At 41.8% G+C, this 15,477-nt stretch overlaps 1 protein-coding gene across 4 annotated transcripts in view; it reads right to left on the minus strand.

The window, feature by feature from the left end:
* Positions 1 to 952: 952 nt before the first annotated feature.
* Positions 953 to 15,477, minus strand: part of CDK6 (cyclin dependent kinase 6) — a 253,952-nt gene continuing 239,427 nt past the window's right edge. For all 4 annotated transcript variants that reach the window (XM_025290849.2, XM_025290850.2, XM_006078335.3 and 1 more), the window contains one exon: positions 953 to 11,211. In XM_025290849.2, the coding sequence (XP_025146634.1) occupies positions 11,065 to 11,211 (147 nt within the window). In that variant the 3' untranslated portion in view covers positions 953 to 11,064. The remainder of the gene's footprint in view (positions 11,212 to 15,477) is intronic.

Consider the following 15,477-nt stretch of genomic DNA (forward strand, 5'->3'; position numbering starts at 1 on the left):
TTAAATCATTGAGTCATGGCCTATCGGTGGAGTTATATGAAGTGAATTTAGTGGCTTTCCACCAGTATTTTTTTCTTATTGTGGAGGATAATAAGAAAACCTGTGCGGGACACACAGAATCATTTTGTGGAATATGTTTCCAATGCGTGTCTGTGTGTGTCCATGTGTGTGAGTGCACACCAGCCATACTCTTTGATTCTATTTCTTTCTATAGGTTATGATCCAAAAGCTTAAAAGCCACTGCTCCAGGTGCGGCCTCACCAATCTCCTGCCTTTTCCCATCTGCTATTTCATAACTGCAGGCCACTGCAGACACAAAATATTTCTCCTTGCGTGACTGACCAGCATTAACTTTTATTGTCAGTCCACTCAGGCACCATTTCTGCTTCCCAGGTGACTTGGTGGTAAAGAATCTGCCTGCCAATGCAGGAAATGTAGGTTTGATTCCTGGTCTGGGAAGATTCTCTGCAGGAGGAAATGGCAACCCACTTCAGTGTTCTTGCCTGGAAACTTCCATGGACAGAGGAGCCTGGCGGGCTACAGTCCATGGGGTCGCAGAGTTGGACACGTCTGAGCGCACACGCACGCAGGTGCAAGCAACATTTCCAATGTGAAATCTTTGTTCCTCCCCAGGTTATCAGTGATTGGTTACACAAACCTTTTTCATAGTCTCAGTCTGGAAGTTTTAGAAAGGACTGCTCATGCTTTACTTATTTTTGGGTCTTCAGTGATTACCACAGTCGACTAATAAGAGCTTACTAAGTATGTGTTATGGAAATTTTAAGTTCAATGAGTAGTTACTTTTTTCACATTTGAAGCCTAAAAAGGAGCCTCTTAAAAATTTGAAACATATTTGGCTAAAACTTCCAATTATGTTACCTTACTCACAAGGATTACATTTACATTTAAGCAAAAAGAAAAATAACTAGAATAGTAATTCATCTCCCAGAAAGCAGGTCAAAATTGCTGTTTTTATTATTTTTATTTGCTACCAAGAGTTTTATTGTAAGAAATACAAAAGATATGACAAATATACAAACCATTGTCTTTTTGCCTCAATTCAGCTTGTGCATAAGTGAAAACAATGAACTGGACAATGACATTTCAACACCAATTCTTAAAAAAAACAATGAATTCCATTACCTGACAATAAATACCTAAATTTGCATTCTAGCACCCAGTAAGACATCCAGTTTCCAAAGGATTCTTGATCTGTAACCCTCTGAATTTTCCAACACGTTCCATCGCTTCAGTCACCACTGGTAGTTCCTCTCCAAACAAGTCTTAAGAGTAAGAGCTAGGAGACCTACCTTTGCCCTTGGCAACCCAAGTCATCATGCACCACTTACTTGAGCTAATTTGGAACAGACTGCTAGCAATGGGGGTATTTAATGTAAGTTTTGGCGGTCCTTGCATTCCATATCTCTCATGATACAAATACCTACTTTTCTATTTTCCTCTTCCGAAAGGAAGAGTCTAGGTAAACTGACCTATATTTTCATCTAGCTAAAAGGAAGGAAGCAAAATCACTCAGCTCAGGGCACTGGGAGGAGGGTAATTTTACAGATTGGCTTTCTCTTTTTTTTTCATTTTCTTTCTTTTCTTTTTTTTTTTTTTTTTTTGCCTCAGGAGGGCTTTCTACGAGGTTGGCCTCTAGAGTGAGACGGCTCTTTCCATTCTCCTGTCTACACCCGAGGTCATTTCTCTTTGAGGGCTAAGTGACCTGGGTATGTAGGCAGGCCCCTGCTTTTGGAGAGGTGTGCTGCACCCACTCCTGGGGAGAGCACAGGCTTGTGGACCCTGTGAGGAAGGCCACCCCGGTGAGCCTGCCTGACCAGTGTAGGAACTCTCCATCTTGTGGATAGAGAGAAGAGTGGAAGTCATATCTACCACAAAGCCACCTGCCAACATTCGTGTAAAACTGTGACCCCAGCAGTGAGTTTCTGCACTGCTTCTCCAACCTGCTGAACCCAAAGCACCGAAACAGAGCATTATGTAGCAACATGAGCAAACGGAATGAGAGTTGTTTCGCACCTTTAAGGAACATGCACCCTTATACGTCTGTACCTGATATTAAAATAGCAGAATGAGTTTCAAGTATGAAGAAATACAGTGAAAGAACAGCCTGCAGATGGACAGAAAACAGCAGCCTGGAATGTGCTTTATAGTCTTGGGTTAGTTTTTCTATTTGCACCACAGCGGAAACGGAATGCTCTGTAGAATGACTGGGTTTAAAAATCAAGATCCATACGAAGAGGCGAGAAGGCATTTGTGATTGGTGTCCTGACTGTTCTCTGTGTTCAGCACCGGGAACTTTCTCTTGAGAACTATGGCCACAGGGATGGTGGCCAAGCCTGAACAGGCATACCTAGGATGCTTAAAGCATCTCTCGTCACGTCCCTGACCCCAAAGTACAGCAGAGGAGGATGAGGGGCAGCGGATGGATAGGTCAGGAAGGGGGCAGGGAACACTGCCAAGGGAGCGAGGAAAGGATGCAGAGGCTGGTGGAGCATCTGTTCTCCTGGGCTGGCGCACACAGCCTCAGTCAGTATCTGACATGCGCATGTGCAATCCCCACATCTCCAGAACCATGATTTCAAACACAGAAACCAACAAGTCAGAAGCCCTAATTAAGATTTTCTTCTACTTTAAAAACATCTTCTATTATAAAAATAAGTAAAAAAAAAAAAAGCAAACAATAACTCCCTGGCTGCAACAGCCTTGCTGAAATCTAAAAGAAACTTTTAACTAGGCCCTATAGGAGTGCAGAAACACCAATACATTTTAAGGTGAAAACATGCCTTTTTTTTTTTTTAACACATCTCAGAAATGATAAGCCTATAAAATCCTCTAGTCCTACTCTGCACTCTATGGGAACCGACATTGTGCTTTTCTTAACACATACTGCTCTTCTATACAAAACACTTGCCTTGTAACCTTCAGGTCAAAACTTAAAATAGCAGACATGCAACGAGCTTTTGAGGTGTTAGGGACTGTTGGTGGTTAAGATCCCATCGTTGACAACGTACCCGCAGCCCTTCTTTGCTTCAGTGACCAGACTGCAGTGCTTCTCTACAAAACCACCTTGCTTGAAGCACACAACCTTGGACTTCTCCCATCTGGCACGTTCTGGAAGCCTCATGGCACAGGCTGGCAGTTCTGCTTCTACAGAAAACTCACACATTGGTCTCCTTTCAACAGGGCTACCTGTTCCCCCTACGGTACCCAACACCTATGAGAGCACAGATCGAGTCAGGGTAGGGGGTGCTTCTTCTCTCGGCCAGCTAAGCGGAAGTGCCAACCAGGCATCTGTCTCTACCTGCCATCTATTATGATGACCACTTGGCACAGTTCCTAACTGAAGGCCTTATTTGATGCTTTGCTATCTGCAGTTTTAATTTTTGCTGTATTTCACACCATAACATATGCATACTTGACAAGAGAACAACTAAGTCCTTTGCTTTAACTCCTCTACATACTTATAAAACACCTAGACACACAAAAATACTATCTCTATAGACTTAAATTCTACTAATCATGTTAAAATGCATGCAGCTTACTTGGGGGCTTAGTCTTAATTTTAATTTTCTTAGTTCCATCAAGACCATGATTATGAGCATTAAATGCAAATCCTAATGCAGTCTGCCTTCTGTTGCGCTTTCACAGGCCTAGTGTGACTGAGAAATAAATAATATACATGAACAATAATAGAAATAATTTATGCAAATGTAGAACAACTTGGAATAAAAATTTCCCTCCGTGTTAAGTGCTGATCCTAGGAGTAGCTGATGCTATTCATTCCATGTGCTAACTAACAGACTTATCACTGGTCATAGAAAAATAAAATGAATACAAAGTAAGTTAAGGAATTAAAATATTCCCGTATACATTTCTTGCAAACACAGGGCCAAAATGGCAAGATATACAATACACTTGGTGGGGGCAGAGGGTTCAAGATGTGTATTACTGCTGGGATCTATTTTCCTTATCCAGAGACTTCAAGGTCAAATTCAGAGTTGCTGGTGATCACACAAATATTGCTAGTTAATACATATTATTGCATTTAATAAAACTTAAGATTAGAAACTTTCAAGTAAGGGTATGAAGGGTCTCTTCAGGACTGTAACCTAAGCACTTCAATGGGTTTGGCTAGAAACCACAGAGTTAGAAATGATGTAACTTGTGGCTTTAAGCTTGCTGATTAGTGCTACAATCATAGTTCTTTACAGCATTATGCAGTTATGTGTCCCCTTTAAGAAAAACTACATTTGACAACCCAAACTCCTTAAATAGGGAAGGGGTTGTTTGACAAAACAATTCACATCAAAGGTTCCTCTCAACAGGAGAGTCTCCTTCCTACATAACATAATTTGCTCACATATACCTTTATTTACCTGACAAAGAAAAAGGAGAAAAAAAAAGTTTGAAACTAAAGAGTTAGGAGCTTTTGCCAACCGAGGATGAAGCAGAAAATAAGTTTTCCAAACAAAACTTTTCCAGGCATATCTTTTGCCATCATATATGTAGAATGATAGAAAATAAAAAAATAAAAAAATCTTTCCTGTAATTATACAACTTCTTTTAGGGAAAAAAAAAAAAAAAAGCAGAGCTTAGAGCTTGAGAGATGCCTGGTAGATAGCTTGATAGAGTAGCATCTCTTTATACCCGAACTTTCGGAGAATTATGTTGTACTTATTTATGCACAGAAGACATCGTTTGCCTCTAGGGACATTTTACTTCCTAAGACTGCAGAACAGATGCCTCTGAGACAGCAGCAGGGCACACGGACCTCGGACAGTATCCCGCCGGGTCTGTACATCAACTTCAGGTACGAATAGGTGAGCGGTGGGCGGGTCTCGGTCAGCCCCGCCCACTGATACTCTACGGCCAAAGGGGCGGGGCGATGGTGCAGCGCACGGGAAGGCTTTTTCGGTGGGAGGGAGGTTTTGAACAGGAGTAAATAGGGTTCAGACTGGCCCAAATGATAACAGACTGGAGGTTTGAATTCGGCCTTCCACTGAGGGGCTTAAACTGGAATCTTCTTCAATGGGATTTTAAGAAGATGGACAGGCCGAAGATTTGACAGCGCCTAATGTGTGCGGTATTTTGATTCAGTATAAATTACTGAGACTAGCCATCTGGCTGCTTCGGAGAAAAGTGAAGCAGGGACTATGGAGTTTCTGCCACTCAGAAGGAATAAACGGCCTTCCGCTGGGTTCTGCTAAGGGAAGGCTGGAAAAATAATGTAATTTCTTTCCTTCTAAATTTCAGTGACACTACAGAAGAAAATGACTTCTCAAATTGACTAAAATAATCAGGTGGATAATGGTGTCTGAGCAGATCTGTAAATTAAAACAAAAGTGTATGAAAACATATATATTTCTATAACATGAAGTTGCCAAGGAATTTCACAAACGGAGACATCACTTAATGTAGATATACTCCTAAGTTATTAGCTCTTAGGCTTAAAGAAAATGTTTAAAAATTAGAATATCTTGTGAATTTACACTTGTGACTATACAAATTTGCAGGTCTTTTAGTATTTTAGGGCTCTGTTTCAGCATAGCAGATCTTTGAAAAAATAGTTTGGTCTATTTAGTAGCTGATGTGTCACTTAAACAGTGTCTTCATCTGATTTTTTTAGTTAGGGTTTTTAAATTGGATGGTGTAATGGCCACGAGGGTGGGCAATGGGAAAGCAGCTGACATGGGATATACATACTGTGCCTGAGGCCTCTGGAGGAGTCTTACACTCCTAACCACACTATCCTATTCACAGATGAGTGTTGCCTGTTGAGTAATAAGCCTGTCCAACTTTCTAATTTCTGGACCTGGAAAAGTGAGGTAATGAGTTACCTCAAAAAATGTTTCATGAACAAATTAACGACTAGGCTTTCATCATACACTTAAATAATCAAAATGGGTGTCTTATGCATCCTCAAGAACAATTTACTTGCAGACAACTGTTCAGAACTTAGCTGACAGTTAAAATATCTAAGGTACAGAACATCGTGAGGACTATGAATCATCCTGAAAAACAAGTGCTAGGCAAAAGTTAAACGTATGCAGAAAAATAAAGTTAGAGGCGTCGCTCAGATTCCATACCCCCCTTCAAAGTGCCACCTTGTGGAATATACTAGAATAAAACAAGAAAGGCCATCCCTTAGGACAATGTGAATTTAAAAACAGACACGTGAAAGAAAAACCACTTCCCTTTCCTAATATTTTGACTTCAAATTGCTGTACTAGTATTTAACTAGATAGTTGGAAAAAAAACTGTGTTTATTTTCAGGTGAGTCTTGTTATATTCTCGAAGGCCAGAGCACCAGTTATTAAGAAAACATAAAATATATTGATGGATGTCCATTCTTTTATCTCAATTAACTCTCAGGGAATGCTAAGAAATAGAAAACATTTGAAAAGCTGGCTTGCACTTCATTTAAAAAACAAAAACAACTGAGGAAAACATTTAAAAATCAGACCCCTCCTCTTTCTCCATTTTTTGTTGTTAACAAAGGTCGGAAGATGGATAAGGCCAAAGGAATATTTTTGGTTTATTTTCTGAAAAAGGACAAACTAGAAATGCTTGAGATATAGGTGTGTAATAAAACCAGGTTGAAAATTACATTGAGAAAAAAGTGAAACTACTATCTGCTTATGCCTTTGAGGGAGACACCACTGCCAGTTATCTGGGGACTTGCTTGGCAGCTTTATGGGAGTCTGAAGTTTTTCCACTGTAGGGAAGGAACATGTAATTATCTTCCTCATCATGTGTCTGTATGTACTGAACACACATGATAAACGGTTTAGGTTTCACAAGTTTTCAAAAGTCTTGGTGGCACAGGAAACACATACCTTTACAAAATTTATTGTTTTTAACATCGAACATTTTCAGGCTTGCACAAGAGTAGCTTCACGTGGCTGCTTCTTCCCATGAAATGTGGAAGGAATAGGGGTGGTTTAGCTTGCTTAGCTCAACCTTTGAAATGATAACTGTTTGGAATGGCTTTTCCATAAAACTTGTTTTTGACCATATCACGTTCATAGCTGCCAGGTGACTTTAAATAAAATACACGTAACTTTGAAACTATCTTTCTTTGAATACCTTCATTTTCTCCAGAATTTCCTCTAGCCACTGCCTAGTATCTTCTGGTTTTTACAAAATTTAGAAATAATCGCATCTTTATTTTTATAAACACACTATTTTATGTCTTTAAGCATTCTTTTGAATTCTATCAATATCTGGAATATATAATATTCAATTATTTCTGTTCCAAGAAATTGCACTAACACAATTAAGTAACTACAGTGGCTTATTAACTTTCAACATTATTCTTTCCTACACCTACCTATGCAACATTGGCCTGTTTTTGGAAAATGAGACACTCTCATGTGCTTATCATAAAAATTACAGTAAAGTCACTTAAAAAGAGAAGCAATTCTTTAGAGAAGAATTTTGGTATGTTTATGATATTAGGAAGCATACATGATTTAATTTCTATTAAGGAATAAGAATTGTCATTACTGACTTTTATAGGTACCCCTGTTTAAGAGAAGTAGCCATAGTTAGTTAAAAACTCATTTTAAATCCACTATTTAAGACTCAAAGGTTTGGTCATATTTAAGTTTTTTTCTCACCAGGATGGGTAGTATCACATTCTGGAGTCATATCATAAATTTCTCTATTAAAAGATCCACGCTTTATTTAAGATAGTAACATCCCATGCATTCTGAAATTTTCATTTTTACCCAAAATGAAGAGGCTGAGAATCAGGTGAATATTTTGAACTATTTTTAGTATAAGTCAGCTGAGGCTAAGTGAAAAGTCAGTCATTCAAAATGTGTGCTTCCTGAGAGAAAAGCATGAGAATACAGGGGGCTAAAATGGCCTGGAGCTTTCTTCCAAAACAGGTTCTCCGCTCCTTGAGTTCCCATCCACTTCAAAGGGGGAGGCCAAGTGGGAGGCTCCAGTGCACTGGGTTCTGACAAGCTCTTGGGGATTGTTTTTAAGATTATAAGGGTACAGCCTTATTACCTTTGCCAGGTGAGAGCTTATGATGCTTAAATGGACTCTTTACATGTAGGTTGTTACAAGTCCACCCTGGCACAGCAGTTCCCCATGTGTGGGCCGCTAGATCGAAATACACAGAAACGATCGGGCAAATATTCTTGTCCCAATCCTAGTAAGAAATTCAAATGTGATTTCAAGTCTGTCATCCTGTTTCTTAGTGCTATAAGCTGCTTCAGTGTAACCCTGGGGCAATATGACCTTTTCAGCTAATCACTGCCTAGGTTTTGGCAAAGACGTCTGAAACCATATGTCACAGAAGAATAAGCCGCATTCAGTAAGCTTGTGTTCTGCTCTATGATTCAAAGTGCCCTAATGGCAAAGGTGCATGTGTGGGATCTGTGTCTCAGAAGTGGTGAGCCGGATGTGAGAGACAGAAAACAAAAAAGTAATCACTCAAGTGCTACAGCCACCAGGATGGAGGAGCCGGGGACAGACTCTTTAACGAGTTCACAGAGGACGAAAAGCTCTCTCACTCTGCCGCTCACAGGGTAATTTGGCAAGTATCTAAATGTTCGTGCTTGAAGTTTTCTTTATAAACGCCACCAATAAATGAATCAGGAGCATATGTTGGAAATAAAAATTGAACTTTCTACGTGTTTAAAATGCTAAAGAATGCTGAAAAATTCCAGTTTAGAACAGCTGCATTTTTCTTGAGTGAACTTATGAAAAATTTTTGCAAAAGCCAAAACCCAAGTTATGTTCACTCTAACCATGGATACTTACTGAAAAGCTCCTGACGGATCAGTGCAGTGTTTTAAAATTCAATTTCCAGGCCCCTGGTCTTTATTATTTTGACCCCCAAAGGAAAGACAGAACTCATTTATCTGTGGTCCCCCTTACTTATCTGGGGGGACCACAGTACATTTGCCTCGAATGTTCTGGGTCTGTTATATCTCAAGCATTTGCAGTGATGGCAAAAGATAATGGATGCCGTCACAGGAAGACTGGAAAGGCATCCTGATGGCCCATCTCCTCATTCAGAGCTTGCCTTAGCAAAAATTTTCCTGCTCTTAAAGTTACTGAATTAGAACAATATTAAACTATATATATATATTAGAAAAGAATGGGTCCCAACCCAGAAAGCTCTCAAAGAGAAAAGTCTCCTAATTTTTCTCTTGTTCAAGATAGTCGTATACAATATTAAGTAATGGAGAACTCGGAAAGGCCTGATTATGCATGAACAGCATATAGAACATTTCCTTCTGAGAGAAGCAACGTCCATTCTTTGAAGACCCTAATGCTAAACATGGCCTAACTGTTGCATACACGCGAAACATGAATTGGAAAGCCAAGGGAGCTAAAACTTACCAAAGGATACTTCATCTCTGTGTCTTCTGGTTACTAGAGCCGACTGAGCACTACCTACGCAGACGGCAGAGATGGCATGGGATATAAAGTACTGCAGAGAAAAATGGCAAGAGGAACGGTAAGGCTGTTCACAATGCCCAGGTCAGGCTGGCTCTGCAGGGAGCGGGGAATGTGCGTAAGGCCCTAGAAGCAAGCGCAGCCTGGTGGATGGAGAATAGGTAATTTTACAGAGCAAATACACATTCCTAAAAAATAGTTCAGGACGTTCCCTCAGATACTACACTGACAATATAATCTATAAAAATGCAAAACACTAAGGAACACTTTAAAGCAATCTACATCTCAGTGATGGAGAAGAACCAGTCTTCTGCTCACTGCCTAGGTAACAACAGTAAACACCAGGAAGATTGCAGTAGGGGGAGAACACATGCGATTCTGTTAGGATTGTGGAATTGGAGCCAAAAGCCATCATCGGAATCAAACTACTGATGATAGGTTCATTGAAGGAAAGAAAGGAGGAGATGCATGAGAGCAGCCTAAGCGGTCTGTCATGAACTGTGTAAGGCTAGTGGAATACATTAGACATGCTGGGGGACAGATAAAGATGTACACTTTGCAAATTAGGCAGAGCACTGCAGAAGAAGTACAGTGTAAAAGGTGGAGGAGAACTTACATGGCATTCCTGCCTCTAGTCAGAGAGAACTATCCTCCAACTCAAAAAGGAAACAGTTCCTGAAAATTCCTAAAATCAAAACCAAAACAAAGTAACAACAAAAACCAAAAAAAGAAATAAATTCCAAACCAGGAAATAAAGGCTTTCTCTTTTTTTTTTTGACAATTTTACCTTGCTGAGGTACACTCCCTAAATCTATAGCAAGCTTATAAGGGTATTCTTTAAAAGAAACAATCAAGCATACTATACAGGTTAAAATGACAAGGAGTAAATGCAGCTTTTTGAAGAGTAAATAGAATATGTGCTTTCAGAAACAGGTTTCTTAAAAGATACTAGAGTTATTTTTTCTTTTTGTTGTGTGTATAAAACTTCACCTAGATGGTGAACCCTTTACTACTAGTGAATTGACTGCTTTTGACCACAAAAGAAATGCTAAGGACACAGGCTCAATTTTCTAATTTGAGAAGCCCATTTTGGTGGATCTCCTTTAGTCAACAGACACCTGTTATTTAGCGGTCACTTTTGAGTCTTTAAAATTTAACTCTTCTTCTCGTTTACAGAAAGTAACACTTTTTAAGAGATCAAGAATCACACACACACGCGCATGCACCCTCACTCACTCAGAAGTACCACATCAGGCCCCAGCAGCTACAGAGAGATCACATGTACAATTTCACTCAGCTGTGCCCAGGTTGCTCATGTCACACTGGCAGCATTCAAGATCAGAAAAAAAATGAAATGGCAGCACAATGGGTCAGCAGCTTCTCTTCTGGAATTTTTCCAGGTTCTTGAAACAAACAGACAAACAAACAAACGAATGGACATAAAGCTGCAATCACTCTTGCATTGATTTCAAAACAGTAAACGAGGTGGTTTCCTCGGAGAAGCAGAGCCCATCCGGAAGACAGCAGCTAGAAGGTCTCCAGCCAGTGATCCTCAACAGCTCTGCAAGGCTTCCTCGGGGGACCCCTCAGCCACCAAGGAGGTTCTCGGGATGATCAGCTCAAGGCAGGTTAAGCGGTATTCATTTCCGAGCTGTTCTGGCTGGGCGGCAGGTGGGAATCCAGGTTTTCCTTGCGCCTCTCCAGATCGTGGAAGTATGGGTGAGACAGGGCACTGTATGCTGATATTCTTTTGGCTGGATTAAATGTCAAGCACTTCTGTGATGGAGAAAAAATAACAGAGTGACATAAAACTCGTCCATGTGCTTATATAGTTACGTATCTATTCACTGTCATGTATTAGGAGAAGGGCTTGGCAACCCACTCCAGTATTCTTGACTGGAGAATCCCATGGACAGAGGAGTCTGGCAGGCTATAGGCCCTAGCGTCTCAGAGGGTCGGGCCCAACTGAAGCAACCTAGCATGCATAATGAGAATGGATATCTACTTTCAGGGACACTAAATACAACAACGTAGAGAGTTACTCATCTTACGTTGTTGTGGTTGTCTTGTTGTTGAGTTGATAAGTTGTGTCCGACTCTGACCCATGGATTGCAGCACACCAGGCTTCCCTGTCCTTCACTATCTCCTGGAGCTTGCTCAGATTCATGTCCATTGAGTCGGTGATGCTATCCAACCATTTCATCCTCTGCTGCCCTCTTCTCCTTTTGCTTCAAAAGGCAACACCTTTTGGGTTGCTTGTGGACTGTTACCTACCTAGATTTTTTTCCAACTCAATCATATTATTATTAATTAGCATGTGGTGGTGGTGGTTGAGTTGCTAAGTTGTGTCTGACTCTTTGTGACTGTAGCCCGCCAAGCTCCTCAGTCCATGGGATTTCCTGGGAAGGATACTGGAGTGGGTTGCCATTCCCTTCTCCAGGGGATCTTCTCAACCCAGGGATGGGGATCTTCCCGAACCAGGGATTGAACCCAGGTCTCCTGCTCGGCAGCCAGATTCTTTACCACTGAGCCACCTGGGAAGCCCTTATTACAGCATACTTATAACTTTAGTTAGGGAACTGATTTTTCTGATGCTAGCAAACTTGGTGCCATAGTCAGTCTTCACCCTGATTTTTCACTCTGCCCAAGTTTTATCCATGAGCGGGAAATGGGAAGGGGTTGCCTTGTTCAGGTGTAAGGCTAATTACTAAACACAGGGCCAGTGGAAGGGGCAACAAGTAAGGGCTAAACCTAGACCCTGATTATCCCGATCCACTAGCAAGTCATGTACCCCACCCTAGGGCTGTACCTCCTGGAGGGAGAGATGCCTTCCTTCTAATTCATGTCAAGGTGCCATAGGGGCTAGCAGTGGCCATACAGGGAGACCATTAGATTCAATTCAAATCACTAAAGTCTATTTCAGGCTGCTGACCAAGTGCAGGTAGAAGGTGAAAGGAGGAAAGCAGCTATCTGTCTTCCTAAGCTGCTAGTACAAATCAATGAGTTATTAACATTCCTCTAATTTCAGTTCCATTTCCACTCCAACCCCAGGCAATCCTGTTCTTCTAATCCTCCTCCTCTCCTTCTAGCAACTCCTCCAGCATGCCCAGCAGGTGGTCAGCACCAACTAGCGATGAGTAACACCCCACCTGTCCACACCACTGCCTCAGGAGCTCCCAGGGAGCAGAGAAGCTATGCCAGCTCCTCCATCCTTGTGACAGTGTCTGCTGAAGCGGGCTGGGGTCTGAAATGTCTCTGAATTTCAGTCTTCCACGTCAGTGGTCCTCAACCTTTTTGGCACCAGGGACTGGTTTCGTGGAAGACAGTTTTTCCATGGATGGGGGTGGGGGTGGGATGGTTTGGGGACAATTCAAGGGAATTACATTTATGGTGCACTTTTAATCTTGGAGAAGGAAATGGCAATCCACTCCAGCACTCTTGCCTGGAGAATCCCATGGACGGAGGAGCCTGATAGGCTACAGTCCATGGGGTCACAAAGAGTCGGACACGATTGAGCGACTTCACTTTCACTTTATTTTTAATCTAATGCTACCGTTGATCTGACAGCAGGTACTGGTCCGTGGCCCAGAGGCTGGGGACCCCTGCTGTATGTAATCTAGCTTTAGCATCATCACAATTATGTAGACCTCTTTCATTTAATCTGAGCCCTCAAGTCTTTCACAGTCCTGATTCGATTAGCGACTCCTAAAACTCGGCTGAATACAACTGACCTAGAAAAGTACAAACAGAAAATTCTACACTTAACGTCAAGTGAATTTTTGGGTCCCCCCAAATCTTATTTATCCTGAGCTCCCTACCAGTCCATGGATGCCAACCTGTCTTCTGAAAATTAGGTCCAAACAACAAGCAGAGGAAGGCGCTTGTTCTACTGTCTCGAATAGCAATAAACATCTTGAGAAGAGCTTTACAAGGGCTGAATTCTCAAAGGACAGGAAAGCAGGGGCAAATTCTTGAGCCGGAGTTCTCTCTTCCCAGAGTCCAAGAAGGAGAAAATTACGTAGTGGCACTAGAAAAGGAAGCTGCTAGTTTAATTCCCAGGACATAGGAAAGAAGGAAAAAAAAGTTGTGGAAATATGTCCAAGATAGAGACATCCCTAGAGGATCCTCTGGGAGGAAGGCCTGTTCCCACACGACACTGAAAGCTTAGAGCTGGGAGCGCGGCAGAGAGGAGGAGGAATCCTTAGCCTGCGGTGGGGCGTGTGTGTGAGAATCTCAAGCTGGAGGTTGTAACACACTTTGTCCTACAGAAATATTGTTAGAAAAAGTGCTTGAGTCTTGTTATTGCTCTACTTCAACAGAGCAACTGGCTATTTTGAGAATTAATTTCAAACTCTTGCGTAATAATGTTGTTTCTGCAAAAAAATATAATTTGCTTGCCAAATAACTGACTTAAAACGAGCTTTTGGAATTGCTACTTGACTACTACAGTGGATCTGGATGATTTTCCAACACAAATTTCCTTTCTTTCCTTCTCTGCCTCCATTGGGGGAGTGTTTGTTCTATTAAAGTTGGCCTCGGCCATGTAATTTTCATCGGCCAATGGAACACGGACAGAAATAGCAGGGTACCTTTGCCAAGCCTACCTAGGCCGTTAGGGGCATCGTATGTTTCTGCTTGCCCTTCTGGGAGGACCCACCTTCCTTCCATGATGAGAAAAACACGCCCCAGGGAGCCAAAGTCCCTTTGGTCTGGGTCCCAGAACGCGACACATGGGGAAGACCAGCACTTGACCCACTGGCTGAAGAAGAGTTGCTTTAGATGACTCACAGAGCTGTCTCTGCCAACGTGCAGACCCATGAGCAAGAGACAAAGGTTGACTGCTGAATGCTAGTGAGATATTTATTTTGGTTGCTTGTTATGCAGCAGAAGCAGACGAATACAAGTATCAAAAAAAAAAAAAAAAAAAAAAAAAAAAGTACTACCTCAGGCTCTGAAAGCAGTTAGATAGCAAGAACTCCAAAACTTCTTTTCTACAAGAGCATCATGTCTGGAGGACGTATCCAGCCTCCAAAGTTAATCACGATGGACGGGGCAAAACTTGTAAAGATATGTAGGTTTGGGTTGCTAAAAATAACTCTCCCCCTGAACTGTCTTGTTACTGCACACTACTTTCCTTATAGATTTACATAAGAGTATTTATAAATGTTGATGTATATATCCATACACGTATGACTGAAGCATTGTATAAAGTCGACTTCTTTTCAGATAGAAATGGAAAAGCGTTCAACTTTAAAACGTTAATTGTCAACAATTTTCCTTTCCCTTGCCCTCCCAGTAAAACATTTTCAATAGAGGAACAGTACTTTGAGGGTCGCAGGGGCCTCTCTCGTACTGCATGGGCTGCTTTCTCAGCTTTACAGTTCTAGCTCGTGTCTCTCTAAGATGAAACGGTGAGAGATTTTAGATAGTTCTGAGGTTTAAGGTCTTGGACTGTCCTTTCCCTGAATATCTGTGCATATTATGCTTCACGCTTAACCCTCAACTGGTCATGATGTTCCTGGCTCTGCTTTTTAAATTTTTAAAAACCAGTTGCTGGCTGTGCTGGGTCTTTGCTGCCGCGTGCGGGCTCTCTCCAGCTGTAGTCACAGGCTTCTCATTGCGGTGGCCTCTCCGGTTGTGGAGCATGGGCCCTAAGGCATGCAGGCTTTAGTAGCCGTGGCACACGGGCTTACTTGCTCTGTGGCTTGAGGGATCTTTCCAGACTAGGGATCGAACCCGTGTCCCCCTGAATTGATGGCCAGATTCTTAACCACTGGTCCACCAGGGGAGTCTGAGCTCTGCTTTTTATTCCTCTCCTCTGCTCTTCTAATCTCTGCTGCCACTCCTTATCTACCGACCTCCTTCTCTCTTTGGTAGGTTTCTTTGCTCCTTTTTCGTCTCCTGCTACTTCTTCAGATTAGCACCTGTAGTCTGACTCTGAAAGCCACCACCGCTATCAGGGGACCTTGAATGAACACATGGGATTGTCTGTTATCTTTAAATTTTAAGTTCTTCTCGGTGATTCCTACTGATGTTGGGGCC

Source organism: Bubalus bubalis, chromosome 8 (genome assembly GCF_019923935.1).
Source record: "Bubalus bubalis isolate 160015118507 breed Murrah chromosome 8, NDDB_SH_1, whole genome shotgun sequence".
Lineage (NCBI taxonomy): Eukaryota > Metazoa > Chordata > Mammalia > Artiodactyla > Bovidae > Bubalus > Bubalus bubalis.